Source organism: Patagioenas fasciata, chromosome 3 (assembly GCF_037038585.1).
Source record: "Patagioenas fasciata isolate bPatFas1 chromosome 3, bPatFas1.hap1, whole genome shotgun sequence".
Taxonomy (NCBI): Eukaryota; Metazoa; Chordata; class Aves; order Columbiformes; family Columbidae; genus Patagioenas; species Patagioenas fasciata.
The window spans coordinates 52,937,548-52,961,314 of record NC_092522.1 but is presented as its reverse complement, the minus strand read 5'-3'; the positions used below and the strand labels follow the sequence as shown (position 1 = coordinate 52,961,314).

The 23,767-nt window shown below is 38.7% G+C and overlaps 1 protein-coding gene across 1 annotated transcript in view; it reads right to left on the bottom strand.

The window, feature by feature from the left end:
- Positions 1-23,767, bottom strand: part of C3H6orf118 (chromosome 3 C6orf118 homolog) — an 84,887-nt gene that overhangs the window by 34,903 nt on the left and 26,217 nt on the right. The window contains 1 exon segment of the mRNA XM_071807277.1: positions 15,720-15,925. Within this exon segment, the coding sequence (XP_071663378.1) occupies positions 15,807-15,925 (119 nt within the window). The 3' untranslated portion in view covers positions 15,720-15,806.

Genomic DNA, 23,767 nt, shown 5'->3' with positions numbered 1-23,767 from the left:
TGGAGCCAATCTGAACGACCACATTAAAACCTCCATTCATGAAAATTTGCAACTTGTGTATTAATAAGATACTTTGCCTTTTAGACCCACTTAGTAGCATCTCCACACGATTGACATCATGTATCGGGGGCAAAATCTGCTCTGAGCTCTCAGGAGTCTCTGTGTAGGTTGCTTTGCAGCTTCATGTATCAATAAGTAATAAACAACATGGAAGCAGGGGGAGAGAAGCCACACTGATGGAGATCTGTTAATCAGAAGTGAAATAGTGGTTTACATGCCATTTACCAAAGGCATTGGCCCATCTTGCTAGTCCTGCACCGTTAGGTTGAAGTTCATGGAGATACATACAGTGCATAAAAACGCAAGTGTCAACACATAATCTTTGAATGATCCTGACCCCACAACAACATCAGCAGAAGTTTTAAGAATTGTGAACTCTTTCAGTATATATTTAGACTCTAGCTTGGAAATGAATGCTATGTCAGATAACAGTTCTGGTAAATGCAGCATAAGAACTGGCACATTTGTCACTAAATATCTTGTCTGATGCTTGCATTTGGCTCAGAATACCAACCAGCACAATTCCTCCCTACTCACTCCTAAAGTTTTGTGTCCTAAGAGCAGATTATTTCCATTCCCTTTCTTTCCATGCAGCAAACTGTGCTCTGAAGGCAAGTCTGGGTGCATTTGCAATCCTACACGTGTAAACTCTTGGATCACGATTTTTCTGACAACAGCTCCATGACATGGCATGCCAGTCTATTTGTAGTCTTGTTGTTTAGATTAGTCTGGACAAGCTAGAACTTAGCATATTCACATTTTCACCCAAAATTTTTTTCTACTCTGCTACAGCAAGACATTGGTAGAAGCTCTGCTTGTGGTAATCCTGACACCAAAAGCATGCACAAACAGCTATTGCCACACTGCAAGAGGAACCACAAATGGAAGGAAGGAAAAGGAAGGAAGGAAGGAAGGAAGGAAGGAAGGAAGGAAGGAAGGAAGGAAGGAAGGAAGGAAGGAAGGAAGGAAGGAAGGAAGGAAGGAAGGAAGGAAGGAAGGAAGGAAGGAAGGAAGGAAGGAAGGAAGGAAGGAAGGAAGGAAGGAAGGAAGGAAGGAAGGAAGGAAGGAAGGAAGGAAGGAAGGAAGGAAGGAAGGAAGGAAGGAAGGAAGGAAGGAAGGGCACTGATGGTCCAGTCTAGCATGGGAAAGGAGTAACATAATGAAAAACATTATTGTCTTTGTTCTCCTTCTTAAAGATAACTCTCATTTAGAACAATAAAAAGTAGTCATCGCATTGCTTACGGTTGAAGTAGTGAGAAGCATCAGAAGAAACAGACAAGAAACAGAAAAGGGTGTGAGAAATAAAGCAGAAAAAAATACCAGAAATTTTAAGCATTCCAAGTCAGGCAGTGGATATACTCCAAGGTACACCAACAATATGTATCTCTATTTTATCTGGGCATAAATGCCAGAGACACGAGTGCCTAGAAAAGAGAAGGAAACACCTTTTCATCTTGCACTTTCATGGGAGCAAAAAATACAAAATCTGTGCATATAAGAGTACACAATTTTATTTTTTCTTAATCTATGTGGGTATGATATTTTTTATATCAACAAAGAAAGATCATCTTAATTGCTAAACAGCTGTAGATCTCTATATTGCTTCCACCCACTTCAACAGTGATCGTATCATTGCCACAAGCCTCCTTTGATGAAGGATGGCATGCTGGCCACTGCAGTGTGGAAGGCAGCATGGAAGGAACTGATCAACACTTTTGCATGGAGCTGTTTGCTTGCCAGTTGAATCCGTTGTGGTGAACAGGTTTCACAAGTTGATTTATTAAACTCAGACTATTTTCAAAAAATGAAAATATTTCAAGAGACACTGAAAAATTCTTAAATATCTAGATTTTGAGCTGCTGATCAAAAATATAATTAGTTTTTATGTAGAAAAAAAATCATTTGGCAGCAAAAATGAAGCACAAAGCTAGTGAAATGACTTAGCCATTATAAAAAAGGAAGAGACAGAAAAATAATGTTGGTCATTCAGATAATATTTTTAAATCAAAGTTCTGATTGCCAAGCTATCTAAGTAAAACTGACCTCTTTCTGCTTAGCAAACTAAAATCAGTCACTTTTCAGCAGGTATCATAAGTGTTTCACACTCAAAAGAAAAAAAAAAAAAACAACAAACAAACATGTTTGAACTGTACAATCTGTGAAGCTGTCATGCTCTGGGTATTCACTTTTTGCACTGAAAGGTATTCAGTACTCGCCACTATCAATACCACCTTTTCAGAGGATGAATGATGGCTCCAGGAGTTTGTGCTTCTTACTCAGAAGTGAAATCTATGTTGACTGTCAGTAAAAAACTACTCTTTATGCCCAAAAAGGTCTGGAAGAAACTAAATACAGCAAGGCAAAAAGCACAGCAAAGGAGCACCTCCACCTTGGCTCCTCCCTACATGGCGGGTCGGGAAGGGTCCATTAAGACTCTCTGGGCCAAATTAACCCAGCAGATAGTACTAAAGAAAGTCACTACATGCCATGTGCACTTGAGCAGAGCAAAGGGCTATGAACCTAGAAACCAGTCCTTCAGAACATAATTTTCATAGTGTATTTACATCACAAACATCATTTATCCTGGCTGAATTGTGTACATTTAGTGGCCTTTTCTAAAGTGTGTGATGACTGTTATAGAATTATACCAGTGAGCTGAATCATAAGGCAAATATGTAATATTTTTTAAATTGTATAGTGAACTTCAGATAGAAAAAACACTTTATTTTTTTTCTTTTCTTCCATGCTTGAAATAATCTAGAGTTGCTTTCCTGGACAAAAATGCCCACTCTCCATCTATTTCTCATGTGACTCAAAAACATCCTAAAAATTTCCCTTAAAATAGTTTAAATTACATTTTCTCAAAACATTCTTATTTTGCTTCCCAGATTCAAAGATAGAGACGTCTTAAAATAATTCATATACTGAAGATATCAGCTCAGCTTATACTGTGCTGCACATTTAACTCAAGTAGATACTTCATTTTTCAGGAATGGGAGATTAGGAAGGAAGAAATCAAAATAGATTGTGGTGAAAGAGAAGCTAATTATCCTGATGAAAGGTCTGACAGAATCACAGCTGTATGCAACTGTGACCCTTCACATTTTCTCTGTAGAGACAGTATTCAGAAAATAAAGGTATATTATTCATAGATCCTCCTCAAATCTGAATATTGACAACTCTATTGCTGGTTTACCTTATAGGTTCATAACATCAACACCTGGGATTTGCAGAGGCGATATGGTGGATTTCAGTTGTAAGAAGGAGACAGCTTTCAGGAGTTTACTTTGTCATGTGGGCAGCTAGATTTTGACAGCTCTTTCTGCACCTCTAAACTTTGCCATAACTCATCACTTGCATAATTCATCCAGGTTTTGAAAAAAGAATCAGTGGATGATGGCAAGAGGATGAATGAACTTATTTTATCTTTATTTCCTTATATAAAAATGAAATATAAGGGCAGGAGGAAGAAAAAAAATGAAGAAAAAAAAATCAACACTACATAAACCAGAAGCAGGTAAGTAAATGTCTCAAGAAATGAATAAATGCTAGCAGACTTGAAAGATGATGTGGTTTCCATCAGGCCATGCTGCTGACACATTTTAGAAGAAGAATAGAAGGCCCAGTCAACTAGTAGTGGATTACAGCTCTTCTGCTTCATCTGAATAGAGCCTCAAGGCTACGCAAAGCTAGGAAGCTATTATCAATTCACTGTTTTCCACCTATTTTCCATTTCTGTGAAATGAACAGATTGCTGAAATCAGCTCTGTAGCAGAGTATGAGTCACAGAAGATACCATTACAAGCCACATTAATTCGCAACTTGGCAATCCAGTTGGCCCTTACTAAAATGGGCATAGTTACATATTCTTTTAAATTTTAGTAGGAGGCTCCTTTGGGTACAATATGTAAGGCAGTCTGAAGAACTTTCCATTGCAGTGTGTTATTCTATGTCTACTCAGAGAGTTCATAGACAAACTTTCAAAATCCAATGTTTTTAATAGCAGAAAAACAGAAGTTACTTTCTCTGTTACTTGCCTACACTGTAGTAACCATAAATGCCTAAAAGCTATCAACAGAAGAATTTTTCAGAGCAAGTCTCGAAACAGTATACAGTGTGTGTTTGGAGTTGGGAAGACCTGCTGCATAGATGGAGCATTCATAGATAAACTGTTGTAAATTTAATCTAAACCACCCACAAGCCTGCTCAGGTGTATCATGGAACCCTAGGAATGACTTAAGAGGCCCATAATTATCGTCTTTCCCTACAGACTGTGTGTTTCTTCCTTGCATCTTGATCTCTAAGCCGAAAAGAATTCTTTCCCTTTTGGTGATATTTACTTTTCCTTTCGATTAAAGAGCATGGGAAGAACAGCAAAAAAAACTATGCTCACTGTAGAGGTGTTTGATACATGGAGCATAGTTCAGAGACTGAAGTTATTTCCTGGCCCTAGCAATCAGAGCAACAAAGGCTGCAAGAGTCAATAAACCCCAAGACCCAGCTCTAATTTCACTTGCTCTGCTTTAACAAAGGTATAACTCTGTCTCCCTTTCTCCCAATTTACTTCACTGTTGAAGTAAAAATATTGACTGCAGAAAAAAATGTAGAGAGACTATAAACAAAAGTAGGTATGGTAAGGGAAAACAAATGGTTGAGAAATTATGTGTTATGTCATTTTAAATAAGTGAGAAAGTCACATCTCTGCCGAAGTCAAGTAGGTAGTCAGATAATCCATAGCACAGATGATGCTAAGTATACGTGTTTGGGGAAGGATAGAGTAGTAAGTTTGTGTGATGCTTGTGGCTAAACAAAATACAGATAACCTTTACTGCAAAATACAGATAACCTTTACCATTCCCTTTTCAGTCTTTGAGAGGCAATGACTCAGTTTCAACAGATGCAGACAGCTTTGTACACTATTGCACATTGATACACTTTAAAAGACCTCACAGAGTAACTCCACTGCTGGCTCCACTGCAAAAGGACAACGACAAACTGTACAAAAACTTGCCTAAAAAGTTATCCAGAAGAAAACTGGCTGGCTTGGGAGGACTGGTTTAGGACACAGGCATCTGTATTGTGAAGTCTTCTGCAATGCTCATAGCCTGCTACACCTGGGAAATACACTGGCTTTCAAAGTTTTTGTATTCCAAAGCAAAACTGACATAATTTCAGCTCACGTAGAATCTCTGGTTTCAAAAGGTTCATTGCTTTGCTGTTTCTGAGTCACATTATTATGAAATATCTTTCCATATATAGAATTTTCAAAGCATTCATCAAATCACAGTAAGTGTCAGATTTGGTATCCAAGTGGATTAGTTATTCGTCAGTGGAGAAGGCTTTTCCAATCAAAACTCTTTGTCCATCTCTTTCTATAATGAGCATAATGGGCTACTTCTCCTTCCAGCTCATCCCACTTCCCCCTAACCCTTGGCAGAGCCTCCTGCAACACTCACGTGGAGAGCTCTGAAGATTATGACATCTGGGAAAACCTAAAAAGCAGAGGGAGATGGAAATATTGAGCAACATCAGCTGCATCCCATTCAGCTGGCTTGTCAAAGTACATCCTGATTGGAATAAATTACAGCTCAGCCTTTGAACACTGGAGGGGAAACAAGGTGTTTACAACATAACACCTAGTTGGATCAGTTCCAAACTCTGACATATGTCACACAAAGTTGCCTTGATGGAGCTAAGCACAGGTTTCTTTTCAAAGTTGAAATCAGTGCATTAAGATTAAAATGTGGATCTTCATTTTGAATGACAGCATCATCGCATTAGCACATAATCAACATAACTTCACAGAGAAAGGCAAGACTGTGTTGATGCAAGAGGAGTAAACATCTTGAGGAAACATGTTAATACTTTATAACTGAATAAAGCCTACAGAAAAATAACAAATTCCCCAGATAAGCTGCCAGTTATGTTTTCCTTAGCTTCTATAAAATGGTCACTCTTTATGGCAATGTCTTTTGGAAAACAAACCAAAAGTTAAAAAAATAAATTCTGCCATTGGTAGTAAGAGCAGTTCAAAGCCAGACTCTGGATCTGGGTAGCTTCAGTGAAATCCAGCTGCAAGCTCTCCATGCAAGTTTCTCTTCTCCTCGCCTCAAAGTGGCAAGTGAATTTTGCCAATTGTCAAACCAAGTCTAAGAGCAGACTGGAAGTCAGAGCCAGAGGCTGCCATCTTACATGAATTCACCATAATATACCTCAAGACAGACTTATTGCATCTTTATTAGCCATGTGTTGTGCTTCTGCTGATCAGAAAAAAGGTAAAGCCCTCCTGAATGTACAATGCACAGTTATGCCACATGAACAGAAGGATAGATAGGACCCTGAGAAAGATAGGTCTTACACATCTCCCGCTTTGCACATAGAGCTCTATCATGACCAAAAAACAAACAAAACACACAAAAAAAACACCCAAAACAAAACCAAAACGAACACACCCTATGTTACAGTACTACAAACATACATGCTTTTTTCTTTGGTGCAGTGAGGATTTAGTATGTACTTCAGATATTTTACAGTCCCACTGAATAGCTGCATCTGCTCCAAGAGAACAAAGAATTTAAAGGCTGGGAAGGAGAAAGAAGAATGTCATGGAGTCCTCGTTTCATCAGATTTATAGCACAACAGTTCTAAGATTATAACATTAACCAAAGATGGTGTAAGAAAAGAAAGGATCGCGTTCTGACCCGGAGTTACAGGGACTTATATACATTTAACAAACATTAGCCAACACAGAAAAATCATGTTCCTTCTCCCCTATGCCCTCATGAAACATCTGGTAATTTTTGAGCCCAAATCAGATTTGCCTAAGCATGTGTAAAAACATGATATGAAGCAAATATGAATTAGCACCCCAAAAAAAGTTATTTTTCTTTTAAGTTATTTATCACTTATCTTTCTAATTGTAGAATTTTAACACTAGTGATTATTTGTTTCAGGGTGACAGCCTGCACACAGTCCAATTTTCTTTGTTTTGAAGGACAGCTCACAGATGAGACTGCTATCTTCCAGCATTGCACAGCCCTGCCGGCTGCTTTTCCCAATACCCTTCCCAGCAGGTAGTAAAAATTATGGAATAATTAGTGGGTTTGTGCTTACTCAGTGTCCAGGAGGCAGTCTCTGTTAACCAGGGATCATTTTGTCACCAGTCCTTTCAAGATCTAGCTCAATTATTGCAGAAAGGAAAATTTCTCTCAGTTTAGTGCATAAAATGGCAGGTTACAGCAATTACCCTGCTGTCTCCCTGTCTCCAAGTCTCACTCAGATCACCTGAATAGTCAACCTTCCACCCTCTTTCTGGACACCGAGCATTATCAAGAGTACAAATAGGCCCCCTGACCTAGCCCTGTTGCTCCACCTTCATCATTGGGTTGCTTGGTTCATTTACAGATAGGCAGCTGAATTGAGCTGTCTGCATTTAAGCAGAAAATGACACTGATTGTCACTAAATATAATGAGTGCCGTATGTTTGTTTCATTGGAACCATAAGCTTAGATTAGCCTGTCAGAATTTGACTGTACCCTGATGCCAGCCTGTCAAGTGACACAATTAGCTGAAGAGAATAAAAGGCTTGTCAAAGCCATCAAGACTTTCCACTTGCTCAAGTCCTATCCCTTTGCTCACTGCCTGTATTAAATCTAACTGCATTTTGTATTTGCAGATAGGTAGATGCTGTCTCTGCTCCCTTTTCTTCAACTCCCTCATCACCGCCACTTTCTTACTAAAACCCCTTCAAATCTGTGGAGAAACAAAGGAAGTAATTTCTTTATAGGTCCCTCAAGCCTAGTTTTCTTACAGTGAAAGGAAATGAGGAAATGCTTACCTGTAGATAAAAACCTTATCAGTGGCTCAACTTTTTCTTGCAGAATACTAAAAGGTATTAGAATAATATTGGATTTAGAGATGAACTGAAAGAGCAGAGACTTCAAGCAGAAGAGCTGTCTTCCTTATAATTCTTTCTTTCCCCACCAGCACACACAGAGGCACCACATTTCTTGTCATAGGTGTCTCAGAGAAAGATGTCTAGCAAGAAAAAATAAAAGTGAAATCAAGCTCAGAATTTCTATCTGTTGTCTTAAGGGCATTGCCATGCCTAAGGTAAACTGCAAATTCAGTGATCCCAAGCATGTCCAAAACTGCTTCAGTGGCTGCAACTCCAAGCTGCAGTTGGATCTCCAAAGCAGACAGCTTGTTGAGACCTCTCTTTAGCAACAGCATCTTTTCCCAGGGACCACCTCAGTTCTGTCCTAGCTCTTGGCCCCTTGTAGCCCTGAGTCCACACCACCTCTTTCTAATGTCAAAGGCTCTGAAACAACATCAGCTCATCAGCAAAGAGGAAAAAACCAAAAAGTTCTAACCTCCCTGACGTGAGTAGGGACAACTTCCACTAGACCAGGTTGCTCAAAGTCACATCCAGACTGGCTTTCAACACCTCCAGGGATGGGGCATCCACACCTTCTCTGGGCAACCTGTTCCAGGGCCTCATCACCCTCATGGTAGAGAATTTCTTCCTTATTTCTAATCTAAATCTACCCTCTTTCAGTTTAAAGCTGCTACTCCTAGTCCTATCACTAGAGGTGAGACTGAGTGGCCTGGAGTTCCCCAGACCTTCCTTTTTTTTTCCTTTTTAAAAATGGGGGTTATGTTTCCACTTTTCCAGTCAGTGTGAACTTCACTGGGCTTCCATGAGTTCTCAGATATGATGGATAGTGGCTTAGCAACTTCATCTGCTGGTCCCCTCAGGACCCGTGAATGCATCTCATCAGGTCCCATGGACTCGTGCACCTTCAGGTTCCTTAGGTGGTCTCAGACCTGATCTTCTCCCACAGTGGGTGATTATTCCTTCTCCCCATCCCTGCCTTTGCTTCCTGCAACTTGCATGGTGTGGCTAGAGCACTTGCCAGTGAAGACTGAGGCAAAAAAGTCATTGAGTGCCTCACCCTTCTCCATATTGTAGGTAACTAGGTCTTGTCTTTCTTTCAGGAAAGGGATTACATTTTCCCTAATCTTCCTCTTATCACTGGCATGCCTATGGAAGATTTTCTTGTTGCCCTTGATGTCCCTGGCCATATTTAATTCTAGATTCAGAATGATGGGATGATATACCCACTTCATCAGTATTTTAGTGGGTTTTCTCCATTGACCATGAGAATATTCGTATTTGTATAATTGTTAAAAAAATCAAAAAACAACAAAAACAACAGCAGCAGCAACAACAAGAACAACAAAGAAAAAACCACAACTAAACAAACAAACAAAACCCACATCCTGATCAGTGGTCTCTTCCAGAAACTAGATTCAGCCATGCTGTTGGGGTTTCACAAGATGAGAAACAACACTCACTACTGATCATGAAGCCAAGGGCACCTTGTGACGTGCTTTGGAAACTGCCTCAGGCTGCCTTATGTCTCCAAGGTGGTAAAGAAGTAGTGCCTGTGTTCTGCTCTTTCTGTGCCAGTGGAATCACAATTCAGCAATGCCAGCTCCTATATTGGCCTTGTAGCTTGGCAGAAAGCACTTTCTAACTCATCAGACATGTCACAGAACCATCTTCTCAAGGATTATGCTCTTATCACTGTATTTGGAATGGTTTCCTTTAAAGAAGGAAACACTCCAAATTTGTTGGATCCCCTTGGGGTCACCTCCAGCAGAACCTAAGCATTAACAACTAAATTAGTTTCATTAAGGAAATAAAATCATATTTCTAGCTCTAAGACTGAAAAACAGGTTACAAATATTAATAAAACATAGCAGTTCACACCAAGATCCAAGGTGGTATTTACAGGAAGATACCCTGCCAGGTCTTGACTCTCACGTCTAGGTTCTCATGATGGGGTTTTGCAGAACAACCTAATAGTTGTTTTGAGAACTGCATACCAGAAAGAGGTCACACTAACGCTAGATACACACTATATGAAGTGCCAGTGCAGGATACTATCTGACAGCAGAGATCAACCTTCTACTTTAGTGGCACAGCAACTGGCCTGGTAATATAGTTGCTCTCCTAAGCTGATACCCTAAACTTTTAGCCAGCGCTCTTGGCCTTACTGCTTGTGACTTGGTTTCAACAGGGAGAAGGGGACTGAGTAGTCTGGGCTCAATGGCTGCCTCAGCTTCCTACTGGTCCCTTTGCTGGATCACTGGCCCCATGGCAGCAGAGTGGGGCACGCAGCAGGGCTTCCACTGCCCCAGCTTGGCAGCTCAGCATGCCAGCACAGATCTGTAGTCCTCAGCAAGTCCTGAATGACCTGGTGAGGGTAGATAACAAATTGAAAGTTAGTACGAATCCACATATAGACCACAGACAGCTTTGGGGATCCAGGAAGAAATTTGAGAAAGAACCAAGTCACCTCTTCAGCTATCCTCTGGTTCTGTGACCAAAAGGAGGTGGGAAATTTTGGCACTGAACTGCTTGCTTCACATTTCAAAGCACCGCCTGATCCTACACAAGCTTTACTCGGAGTCTAGAGTTTCCATCCCCTCCATGTTCTGACAAAATACTGCCAAGAGCAACCAAACATATGGTAAAGAAGAGTTGGCTGGATATTGATGGCCTCTCTTGACACATCTCATGCACTAGCATCTCAAATTGGACAGTTTTCCTCTTTGTATTTTTTTTTTTGAAAGACAAGCCTTTAATACTAGTCTAATACAAGCAAATTCTACTCTTGTGGCTGTTACCATTAAAGTCAGCTCTTCTTACAGGGGATGATTACAACTCATGCCCTCTGCACAACTCTCACTTGAATTCCGTATTCATTAGAAAATTTAGCAAGTCATTGGCTGTGATGATGACAGACATTGCCTTTGGAATTTCTGTTATGTGAGGTTGTCATTTTGCATCTGTCACACAAGAAGCTTTTATCCATATTGCATATCCATTTCCAATAGGTATTTTTCGTGAAGATGATGTCTCAGAAGAGAATTCACCCCATCTACCATGTGTGGATTATTTAATTAAAGGCTTTACCTGAAGGAAGGGAAAAAATGAATTGGTAAAACATCTAGGACTCTTCCCACACTTCCAAAATGTCTGAAGGGGAGAAAAGATAAACAGTGAAGAAAGAGAAGGGAAGTGAAGAGTTGTGTGAAAGTTTCAGAAAATAATAAAATAGGGGCTTCTAGTTTCTTAACACTGTTTTGGGATATGTAGGTTCCTTGATGGTATCACTAATTAACATCAGTGTCTATCAGGGAAAGATTGCTCCAGTGTCTGCATGCCACCAAGGAAGAAGGAGAGTAAATTAACACGTGAAGCAGCAGGCACCCCTGGCAGGACTTCTATTCTGTTCAAATGTCGTAGTTTTGCACTTGACATATCTTTTCCCTCAAAGACACAACACAACATCAGGTCTTATTTTGGTAAGGACAAGGCTTATAGATGAGACTATGAGAACATTTCATACAGCTCAATCTGTATTTTGTCAATATATTGTCTAGCTTAGAACCAATATTTCTGCACTTTAACAGATAACAATTGCTCAGCCTAAAGTCTTCCCCTTCGGCTTTGCTCTTGAACAGCTTAATACACTGGCAAGTGCAGCATGTCTTTCAGGAACTAAAATTCAAGAGGGCATTAGAAAACTTGCTTCAGTGAGCACTTGCACACTTTTGAATGCTAGTCAAGACAAAAAAAGAGAAAAAAAAAAAACAAAAAACAAAAAACAAAACAACTTTGCTGCTCTTGTAGTTATACAGAAAAATGCAGGTCTGAGGGATGCAAACTTCTTCAACCCATGTGATACCTCCCAAGCCCTCTTCTGTTTACTTTTTTGTGACACAAAATAGTTTGTGTTCATCTGTAACAGAAAACATTCCTCATGACCTTTACACTTCTGAGGTACCTCAGGATCCTCAAGTCTACAACAGGCAGCCTGTATACTGCGTTATATGGCTTGTTGAAGCTCCAACCACGGGCCGTTTTTATTTGCACTAAAAAACAAAAAGAGCATAACTAGTACACTAACACTTAAATATTAATTAGACAGGACTGGAAAATGGAAACATTTAAAATAGATGTTCTTGGTGGTATTATTAAATGTTATATTTTATGCATACTAAATCATTTTGCAGCCTGATAAAATAGCTTCTTTCTGTACCCCAGGAGATGCATAATTAATATTTTTTTTCTAGCATTCAGTGTTTAATAATTAAAGAGCTCAACTAACATTTAGATGGCAAAAGCATAAAAGTCCTTTGAAAAATCCTAACATTTTTGTGAAGAACATGACTGAGAGAAATCATTTTTATTAGCTATTTTTTATTATAATTTACATTAAAGTAGCATATACCAGTCTTTTTAGGTCCTTCTGAAATCTGGGGTAAGGAGAGGGTTTTGTTTTTTCCCCTAAGTGCTCATTCTTGAATATACAACTGAAGTATTTTCTTCTTGCACTGACAAACTAGGTGTAAGGAAGAGTTAAATAAATACAAGAAACTAACTTACAAAATAATTTGAATTTTCATTTTTAGATTGTCTTTTATATCAGCCAAAATTGAGACTTCTAATAATAGCTAACACTTTTCACTACATATTTCAGTTTATAAATCTATATCCTGTATATTTGATAAATAGATCCTGTATCAAACAAACAAACAAACAAACAAACAAACAAACAAACATAAGTTTATTAAGAGAATAGACAAAGATCACACAAACTTGCAAGGCTGAGAAGGGAACCCAGGGCAGTGCTGCCTGTTTTGACAGGAGTTGTGGGAGCATCCTAGACAATCAGAACTCAGGGGCAGAAGAAATCTCTGTAGGGCAAGTACTGAACACACAGCTGAGTGACACCACTGCTTGTATCAAATTGTGAATAAAAAGTCTTCCATCACCGTAACATCTCGGCACACATCTCTTTTAAACACCTATGTACTCATATAATGGATTTTATATCATCACTGGTTATCATTGCCTTTTCTGCTTCCTATATACTGAAAATATTGAGAGAAACTAAATTGTTAAATACATAGAAACAAGGCCATGGATGGGGATTCCCCAATATCTGTGGTACAAATTTCTTGCCTTCTCACACCAGCTTGCTGGTCACATATCACAGCTCATAACACAGGCAGACAAGCAAACTGAGCATCAATCAGTCTCCAAGCTTTGGGGTCTGACCATAGACGAGTGTCTCAAAGTGAGGAGAAACCAGCACTCAGCATTGCAGCTGATGCCATACTGTTGGTGACTCAGCTCCTGGCAGCTCAGCTCTTGTCAGGTTTCTGGTAGGTATTCAGGGAGTTTTAAGGAGAATTTGAAGCAGACATTTGAAAGAGAGCAATGAGGTCACATCACAGTGGTGGAGGAGAGAACTGAAATTTCTCAAAAGCACCTGCACTAACATGAGACTGCACAAAAGCACTTGCCTGAGAACATTAAAAAATTAAGGTGAAAGCATCTGGCACTTCTGGTTCCAGATGGTTACCAAAGGTGGGAGTCAAGCTCTCAGTGCTGGGAGAGAGGATAGTTAGGCTTTAAGAGAAAAGTGATGGCTTATATTTGACATGACACATAGAGAAGAGCAGAGTGGTGAAAAATGGTGTGCAATACAGATGATGATTGCAGCAGCAGCTCATAGTTGTATCCTAAATGGAAGGGGAAAAACTGCATCCTTGGAAATTGAAGTGGAAGAGGGAGAGCAACACAGAAGAAACAAAGCAGGGTTTTTTTCTGGGGAAAGAAGTCTCAAATTAAATTATTCTATACCCAGGAGTGCAGATTTCAGTATAAAAAGAGACAGAGAACCAAAATGCAAAGCCACAGTAACTTTCTTATCCCAGACTAAAAGCCGATTCCACTTCTTCCATGCTTTTCAAAGTATCACGGTACCATCATTTCAGGGAAGTCCAGTAAGAACCAGACTGAGCTTGAACAAAAGCTGCAGGAGTACTGCTGCTTTAAAATAGGCTTTTTCTGAAGCTTTTTGCCCTCACTCTCTGAAGGAATAAAACAAGCTGATAGCTGAATAATGTAATCAAGAGCAATTCATCGCCTTGAAGTTTAGTAAATAAGCAGAAAATGTAGGCTATGGGGTAACGTACTTTAGAATAAATTATTTTATGGAAGTAGACTGGAATTTCCTGTGTTAATTAAAATTTTATGTGCATTGTACTTTATGGATACACAGTTCAAATGCTATACTTCAGCAGATATAGCATGGTAAGTATGGAGTTCAAAAACATTAATGAGAACTCTGGTCCAAGCATATGGATTTTGTTAAACTATTTTTTGAATAAATGTGAAATTACTAACCAGGAAAGTTTAACTCCCATCCAAAAAGCAATGAAGAGCCACTTTAACTCAATGAATTTGACTTGTTCTGCTAAAAGGAGAATAGGTTGTTAGTGAGTAAAAGAACCTGTTGCCTTTGCTTTCCTGAAAAACACCAGTTGTAACAAGTCAGAACTGAAGTTTTTGTTTTGTTTTGTTTTGTTTTTTTCAGCACCACAGACATTTTCTTACTACCCTGCTATACCCTACCTGGCAGTATAGCGTTAGCAGAAGGTGGCTTTGATGTCCTTCTTCCCAGGTTTCCCACTGGCAGAACCTGGGCCTGCCCTGGTCCACAGCCCCACTTAAGCGAAGATCTGGTGAGGAAACAGCAAAGTTTCCCCAAAAGGGTGGTGAGAAGAAAAATCCCAACAACTTCTGAGCAAAATGAAACAAATTGTCATCCAGGATGCCCTGATGCCTGGCTGACACCAGAAGTAAGTACTTCTGCATAATAATAATTAGTGGACTAATGAATGCAGCCCATTCAGAAAAAGCCTAGGATGGTAAACACATAGTGAGCAGAGGGAAGTCTGCATGCTTTTAATATAAGTAGCAAAACTATTTTAAACATAGAACTCTAAGGCATTAGTTATCAAATACAAGTTAATAGACATACAGAGAATTTAATCTGAAATAAAGTTTATAAAAGCCATTTCACGACTGATAATGTGTCTTACATTTCCATAACCACAACCCACATGAATCTCTGATTACAGACATTTGCAAATCAACTCCCTCAACCTCTTAACTGAAAAGTGTAAGACAGCAAAAAGATCTCTTCTGAAAGCAGCTGAAAGCATTCCTCATCATATGCAATAACATGAAGGAACAAAACACAAACTCAAAGTGTCTACAGAACTGTCAGAAAATCTTGAAGTTTACTCTATGGGTTGTGTGACTCTAGGACAAAATTCAGCTCCCATCACAAACACACACAGGAAGAACACTGAAAATAAAAATTAATTGTTAAAACAAAACAAAAAAACCACACATACAAAAAAAAAAAAACCTATTTAAGTTTCTACTCAGTACCCATATTCTTCAGATGTAGAAGCAGACCCTTCTGTGTTAGAAGAGGAAAAAAAATGAGACAAATAGTCAACCTGGAAAAAGAAAAAACAACAACAACAAAATAAAATAGTTTCACTGGGATTTACAATGGAACTTGCCACTGTAAAGCCAGAATCTGATATGATCATTCAGAGATATTTTTAAATTCTTCTGTTAAGTCCACCAAAGAAAACAGAAGAAATCTGAAGCATTTTGTTTAGAGGTTTTTTGCATTTATTCTTCATGAGCATCCAACAGTGAATAAAACTCAAACTCTCCCTACTAAAGAACAAACTGCATTTTAAAATTAAACTGTTACCTTTAGAATTGCAGATTTCAGGTCTGGCAAGCTGAAGTACTCCTTTCTTTCTGGAAACCGCTTTGTATCACATCTGGGTATCACAAGTCAACTACTGTTGAGTTCAAAGTATAAGAGAGGTGACAAGACAAAGTCACAGAAATCAGTTTCCCAGTGCAAGAGGAAGATCGCAGATTTGTTGAGCTGTGACATAGAGGTTTCACACCCTGGAACAATATGAGTCATCTCAGAGCATTGATACAATTCATTACAATTGCTACTCCATGAAACAGGTCACTCAAGCACATTATTTCATCCTGAGCTTTGTCTTTGAGAAGTTAGTCTCTGTAACCTCTTGGTTTACAACTCCACAAAAAATATATGTAGCCACCTGCTTGGTATGGGCAGTAGAGGTAACAAATTTAGAATTACTGTTTTGTGAGAAATGTTGATGTTTCACCACAACTCAAAGAAAAACATTTTTTTGCTATTCTCAGCAATGAAACACATCTTAAATTTTCAGTATTTAATACAGCAAAACATTCTAAAATTTTGTACATTACATGAAAAGTCAGCAGTAATACACTACAGACTTTACTACACTTATCAATTACTCAGGTTTCTTTTATACAAAAGCTAAAATGTTTTCCCCAGCAGTTAATAAGGATTGAAATATTTTCTTCTTCACAATCAGTATCTTCTGCTTCCATTGTTGTGAAGTATTTTGACAGAACCATTTGATGGCTTCATGACAAATAGGAAAAAAACTGAAAATTATTATATTCCATTCATTTCTATGGAGTGGCCTCCTTGATTGTTCAAGCTAGTATTTTAACATCTGAATTACATCTTCTGAGTTTTAGCTTTCAATTAAGTCTTAAAATACAATTTAAACCCAAATATAATATTACTGAAATATCACTAACTACCCAAACCTCTGAGGGTAGAAACATAAAATTTCTAGGACTTCGCAGACCAGCCCAAACCAAATCCACATGCTCAAATAGGTGCAATATTATTTTACATTGATTCCAAGGGTAAATACCTGAAAACCTTTACAGGGAAACTTTCCATGAAACCAGGCCAGGAGTTTTATTTTCAGTCATGACTATGATGCAAGTGCCCTGATGAGATAGGGTCAACAGCAAACCCAATTTCTGCTTATACAGTCTCTGTGGAATATTACAGTGATTCTAGAGTAAAACTAAAAAATATCTTTAGATGTCAAAGCATGAGCAGTATCCTCTTCACTACATTTCTCAGATGTCTTAAGGGTTTTGCATACACACCCTGAGCAGAGATATCCAAGTCAGCTCAGAGCCTTTTAGAAGGACAGTTTTATTTGCTTGTTATTCAGCCTACGTTTGTTTTCACTTGCAAGAAAACAGTCACCTTGCTTGGGTAGAATATTATTTAAAACATCTACCAAAGGTCCAGATCCAAACTAAGGCTTAGTATCTCAGAGTATGAAAACAGCCATTCTCAGTAAAATCAGAGGTCCAGCTAGTCCGATACCTTGTTAATGACAAGGCATAAGCAGATGCCTTGGAAGAGGTACAAGAAAAGAGGAAGTACATTTTATACACAGCATCTTTCATGCCTTCCCACTGCTCATGTTGGAAGAGTTTCCCAGATACATGTGGTGTCCATGTCACTGGCATCCCTTGATGGATTTCTCTTGAAAGAACTTGCCCTTTTTCCTGATCTCCAAGACATTCCATCATTTATCTTACATGTATCTTTTTATTTCATAAGGATTCATTGCTACAACTGATTCCTCAGCTCAGACTCTTACTTATTTGCCTTGCACTGAAAGGACAGCATTACTACCTCTTGTAATTGGAACTCATTCAATTAAAACTAAATAACTTGTTAATAAACAGGATACGGCAAAATACAAGCGAAGAAAGGCAGCTACTTAAACAGACGGTAAGCCATAACACAGATATTTCTTTAACACACGCCACCTACCCCAGTACCTGTGGTTTTGGATGTGAAGACATTTCTCTGCTTACAAAAACATATGAGTTAATAATTTTCAGACTATGAAAGAAAATGTTACATAAAAAGTGTTGCTTTGATTTTTCTTTTTCTCTTAAGAAGCAAAAGATAAAAAAATATTAAAAAAAGATAAAAAATAAAAAAAGAGAAGGAAAAGCTGATGTGGGGACAAGTTTCACACTTGAAAAAAAAAAAAAATCTTTTTTTTCAGTATGCAGAAAACAATCATCAAGAGTTCTCCAGTCCACATTATACTGGTTAATAGAAAGGTCTGTAGCTCATAGCACAATAAACCAAGCCAACAGCAGTCTTGTTGGCACTAGATTCTGTGAGAAACTCTGCATTCCTCTGGATAGGGCTGGAGCTTTGCACACTTCCATGGCATCCTCAACACACTAAAGGTCCAGAGCCTCCAGACCTGGAGCTGCCTGGGGTGCCTGCTCAGATCCAGCCCCTGCAGCAGATTGGGGATCAGATGTGCTCCAGTCTTCTCCACTGAAATCCACACACAACTCATTCAAGGAGAAAGAGAACATCTTGGCTGAAGCTGCTAGTACAGCAGACACAAGAGTTGTAAGATGTCCTGCAAAACTTTTTCCCACACATAAAATTATTTTCTGATATCTTTTTTAAGGATTTAATATTAATAAGGGTATTATTAAAATTAAAGCAATGTCCTTTGAATTCATGCAGTCATTCATATAATCATTTCCAAAGGGGAAAACAATACTGCCTTGAACCTCCAGTTGTACAAAAATGCAATTAAAATACATCAGGGGGAAGAAGGGAGAGGAGGTGGTGGATGGGAGCTACGGCTATGAAACATTTTGGCAAAGAAACTAGTATTTCAGCATGCATTATAGCGAAATATAACCTCCCTATTCTTATATTTAACCTGTTTTTCCAGATATGTACACACAGGTATTGGAAGGGGAATTTTCTGCCTCAGTTTTTCACTAATACAAAGCCTGACTCCATGAGTCTCAGCTATGTGGATAGCCCTTATAAAAACTATTCATGTGAGGAAGGAGGTAAAGTATTGGCCCTTCTTAGCGCTCTACTTATTTAATTATAGATTATAGGTATCCACAGTATAGGTGTCAGTCACCTGTTGAACTCAACAGAACCATGTTTTTGCCAGCAAAAAGAATAGGTCAAAGAAATAATTGAGTGTATAAGCTAACACATTTTTCAAATATGCTGACTATTCCTAGCACTGTGCATGCAGATCCCTAGTGAATATTCAGGCTTTTCTCAGGTTTTACATGTCCAGCATCACAGTCTTTCCCTTTAATTCAGCTTCTCTGACCCTTACGAAACCACTTGTAGGTGGTTTTCATACCTTCTCTCAAGGTCTCCTGCCATTGGTATGTTTTGGTTTTTTACCAATTCAAAATGCTTTCAACCATACCCATTTCTGGTCAAGTACGTCCATGGTGTAGTAAGGAACAGATAAACTTCCCCTATTCCTTCCCTTCCCAAGGGAGGTCAATGCCAACCACAGCATTCTCCTTTTGAGGCTTTTGTGTTCTCCTCCAAAAGTGACTTCACTTATCTTTTCTTGTCTCATCACTCTATGGGTGTGATTTACTGCAACCAGTGTAAAAACTGCGTTATGGGAACTCTAATAGTAGGCTGTGCCATCAGTGACATGAAAGAGAGAAAATTTGAAAACATTACTGCTACTTTAATTAGTCTTTCATTTTGAGCTTCATTTTCAGCAAATGTAATCATCCACCCCAGGCTTTAGAACATTAAATTCTCTGACTTGCATTTTGGATATTAAAAATCCCCATCAAGTTTAAAGATGAGTGCAGAGAAGAACTGAAAAAAATATTTTAATTGTGCTCACTCCCAGGTCAATAATGAAGACTGCTAAGGGCAGGCATACCAGCAGAGAACAGGAAAAAATGACCATGGCTTGTGAATAGCACCTTAGACCAGCACTGGAGCATAATAGTAACTATGTAGTAATTGTTCTGCCTGTGGAGCTTCATTTCTTCTCATACCCTCCTCCCTTCCCCAGACACCCCAATATCTTTTAACTAGTAACCAAATAAGCATCACACAGTATTGTCACTCAGGAGCTAGACTGATTCTACTGCATGCTACTGATTTCAATGACTTAGAAAGACATAACTATTTGCCCTTCAGCTGCTGAAGCGTACATCCATACGCAAGTGATCACCATTGCAGTTCATACACTTCTTTTTATGCTAGACGTGGTGAGAACACCACAGTGACATTATTTATAAAGAAGTTTGCATGCCTTTAATGGAATCCATAGGTTCTGTTTACATGCATACTAGAGAATGGAATTTAACTAAGCTGGGCAGTGGGAGGAGTGAATAAAATCCATCAGAAAGCTGAAATTTCCAGACTGCACCAAAAATAAAATTGTTTTCATGCAGATGTTGCCTGCTGGGAGTTTTAATTAAGTGCCTTAGGGGGTATCCTCAGCAGATAACCACGCTCCTTGGCTAGACTGCCTCAGTTCCCAACATGCCTTGTCATTTCCACATTAACAATACAACCTTCATCAAGTATGGGATCCTACTGCTGTTAGGAACGTCCATTCCAGAAAAAAAAAAAGTGAATGAGAAACAAAATTACAGCTTTCCAGCACATCATTCCTGGATAGCTGAATAGAAACATTCTAACTGACAATATGCCTTCTGAGGAGAAATCTTGAAGTTTTCTCCTGTGAGCAGGCATTTTTTCACACATCAACAAGTAATTGAGTCAAACCAAATAAAATAAATTAAAAAAATTAAAAGAAATAAATTAAAAAAAAAAAAAAAAAAAAAAACCACAACACTTCGGTCTAATACACACACAAAATCAAATTAGTCTTTCCTGGGGAGCAACCCTGAGTTTTCAGTGTTGGTGAGTTGGGTGGAGGAGTGAAAGGAAATCATACCATTCATTGTCAGGTCTTAGGAAAAAAAATAAAAAAGAAAAACAAGATTATCCCAGTGCAGACTGCTTGCATACCACTGAAGTCCTACTTAAAACATCAGCAACCTTTTGACTGTATAGTGGTCCTCCTCAGCTTGGTGAAGATTATCCTCAACTGAGATAATTATCAATCAAAATATCTGCACCTGTATTATCTCTCATGGTTATGGCTATAACACCATCACTTTTCTTTTCCTCACCACTCTGTGACCTCATCATACAACTTAGTAGCAGGTGATAAAGATGTTTGTTGCAATAACTCCATGGGAGGCCTACTTTCGAAGGTGTCAGCAGCAGAATGTTGCCTGGTTTTGTGTACCACTGCAAATACTTCATTTGACTCTAGATGTAACAGCAAGTTTTGTTCAGCCATTATACAATGCAAAAATGAAAATCAGTTGAAAAAATACATGAATGTTACCATAACAAAACATATTTTCATCTTGGTTCTAGGCTTCATTTCTAGGGGAAGTTAGAAGTTCAAGAGAGAAATTAATTTGCTTAAACTTTCTCATAAAAATGTAGCTGACTTGTAAATTAATTTATTTTGCCTGACAATACTTTTCAGCTGCAGGCTTATTGTCTGCCCCAGGCCCTCATGGACAGCAGTTTCCAGCAGACTGATGTTTCCATTCCTTTGTTTCACAAAGTCAGCCTGTGAGACTGGAGGTAAAAATTCTGTTTGGGGAATGCACCTTTAGTACTTATCAAGAAATACTTTATGCAACTCATTTCACATCAAGCAGTACTCTGGTCACAGGGGTTAATAACAAAAGTCTGCAGTTATGGAAGGTGGCTTTACAGCCTTAGAAGTTTTCCCTGTTGTTGCCCCAAGGTGACATAAATATGCTGTAAGTGCCCTTATATTCAAATATACTTTGACTTTGCAGCAAAGAGCAACATTTGTTAAGATAACAGTGTGGAAGCGTTTCAAATAGTATAAGGTGCATTTCAAGTTCACACATAATTATGGTGAAGCACAACACACATACACTAAGAAATAATTTATATGTTTAACAAATATAGTATATTGTTTAATAACTCATCACCTCCATGAGTGTACATACTTGAGACAAATATAGAGAAACTTGCCCATCCAAGAGAAAAAATGTACAGCGTGTATTTTTTTTCTCCTGGAAGGGCTAATCAACCTAATTTGCATGCACAATATCAAATATGCATACCACCATAGTACACAACTTCCACATGTAAAACAAATGTCTGAAGTAACATGGTAATTCTTACAGAAAATCCTTTCTTACAGGACAGACAGGCTTGCCTTTGTTAACCCAACAGGAGCAGTTACAGTAGCAATACCACTGTGACTCACAAATTCCCCAGTCTGTTTTGCTGCAAGGTGAAAGAGCTTAAAACAGCAATGATGAGGCCTCTGCACTGGTAAGATAAAATATGGTGGTTTTCTACATTATTCAACTACAGAGCTAGAAATTATCTACCAAGTTAATTGTGTCCACACCATACTAAGCAACTTCATTGTATCAAAGCTGTCTTGGGCATAAAGCACCTTGATTGCAACTGTCTAGACATAGGCCATGCTGGTATTTTAGTTTTCTGAAGGGTGAAACAGTTGAGCTTAGATAAGGTTGCTAGGATTGACATGGTTATATACCATGAAATGCAGAAGATTATACCGAAGATGATCTAGAGGTTCCTGTAGCCTTATGTTTTTCGAAATAGCTTTAAAGTGCATTTCATCACATAGCTATTACCCAAATTCTATTTTGATATGCAAATCCTACTATTTTTCCTTCTCTTTTCTTACTATCCACAAGATTATGAGTAAAGAAATACAAAGCTAAGGATTCCAGCTGTTTTGCAGAAACCTCAAAAGGTAGTGTTCAACAGTGCACACTGCTGCTGCCGCCACTCTGCAGCCTCAAGGAAATACCAGACCACACCTGAATGTCAAAGGTGTCATTTAGGCAAACAAGTAGGTACCTGCACGAAAGAGAGTAAACAAAAATTCTCAGCAATTCACTTAGGTATCTACGACACCAGAGGATACTAGAAATTCAAGCAAAACTTAAGACTGTGCTACCCTGCAAGCGCACAGCACCACCACCTTATGTAAGCAAATGCTCAGCATCAGGAACTCACAAAATAGATGTTCACACACCTGAGAAACTCTACCCAACAGGCAAAAGTAACACACTGAGAGATGTGTGGGGAAGCACCATGGGTAGGTGCAAGCTCACTCTAAGAGGCTGGTGATTACAGGCTGAGATGAGGAAGCTGCACGATGAGATACTGAAGTGTTCACAAAGTGTAGGAGAGAAGAGTAAATAACTGATCAAAGGGACAGCTCAGCTGGTAATTGGGACATGTGGGTTCTGGCAGAATACCCTATAATTCCCAGCATGCACTTGCAGGGGGGAAAGAAAAATACCTCAGGTGTCTTTACTACCTTATTCAGAGCAGGGATCTGGGATTCAAAAATAAAGCATACTAGTGGTTAGAAGGCCTGTGTTTCATGTCCTCAACTCAGCAATAGTAACAAAAGTCAATACTTGGCAACACTGACTGCAAAGACACAGGAACATGTGACAGCAATGAAGAGAGTCTACTAAATACCTTTGGTTTTGCACTGAGACAATGGGTAGACACAGATGGTAGCATTATACTTATGCCCATTTGCATGCTACAGAAATCGGATCTTAGCTTAAAGCTTATAAAAACAGTGAACAAAACAACATCTGCAGTTCTCCATCCAGTGGCAGTGTTAGCAGTAGTGTATACAGAAAGGTATTGCTCTATCACCATAAACTAAGCTTTAATTCCAAATTATTAAGTAAACAAATGGCATAGTCATGGTCTACTGATATTGCCATTGCCTTTTCATAGAAGCAGACAGGAATTCCTTAATTTCACACACATAGGAAGAAAGCAATCCCTCAGCACCAACCTTGCTCCCGGAAGAGATTTCCTGAGCGTCTGTACAGATGATTCAGATCAGTCATTTACAGGTCCTAAATAACCACCCAGCCCATACAACAACTTTTTAAAAGAGATCATTCTTCCCAAAGACACAATTCCACTCCATGTTATTAACAACTTCACCCCGAAACATTTATTTTAAAAAGCATTACCTG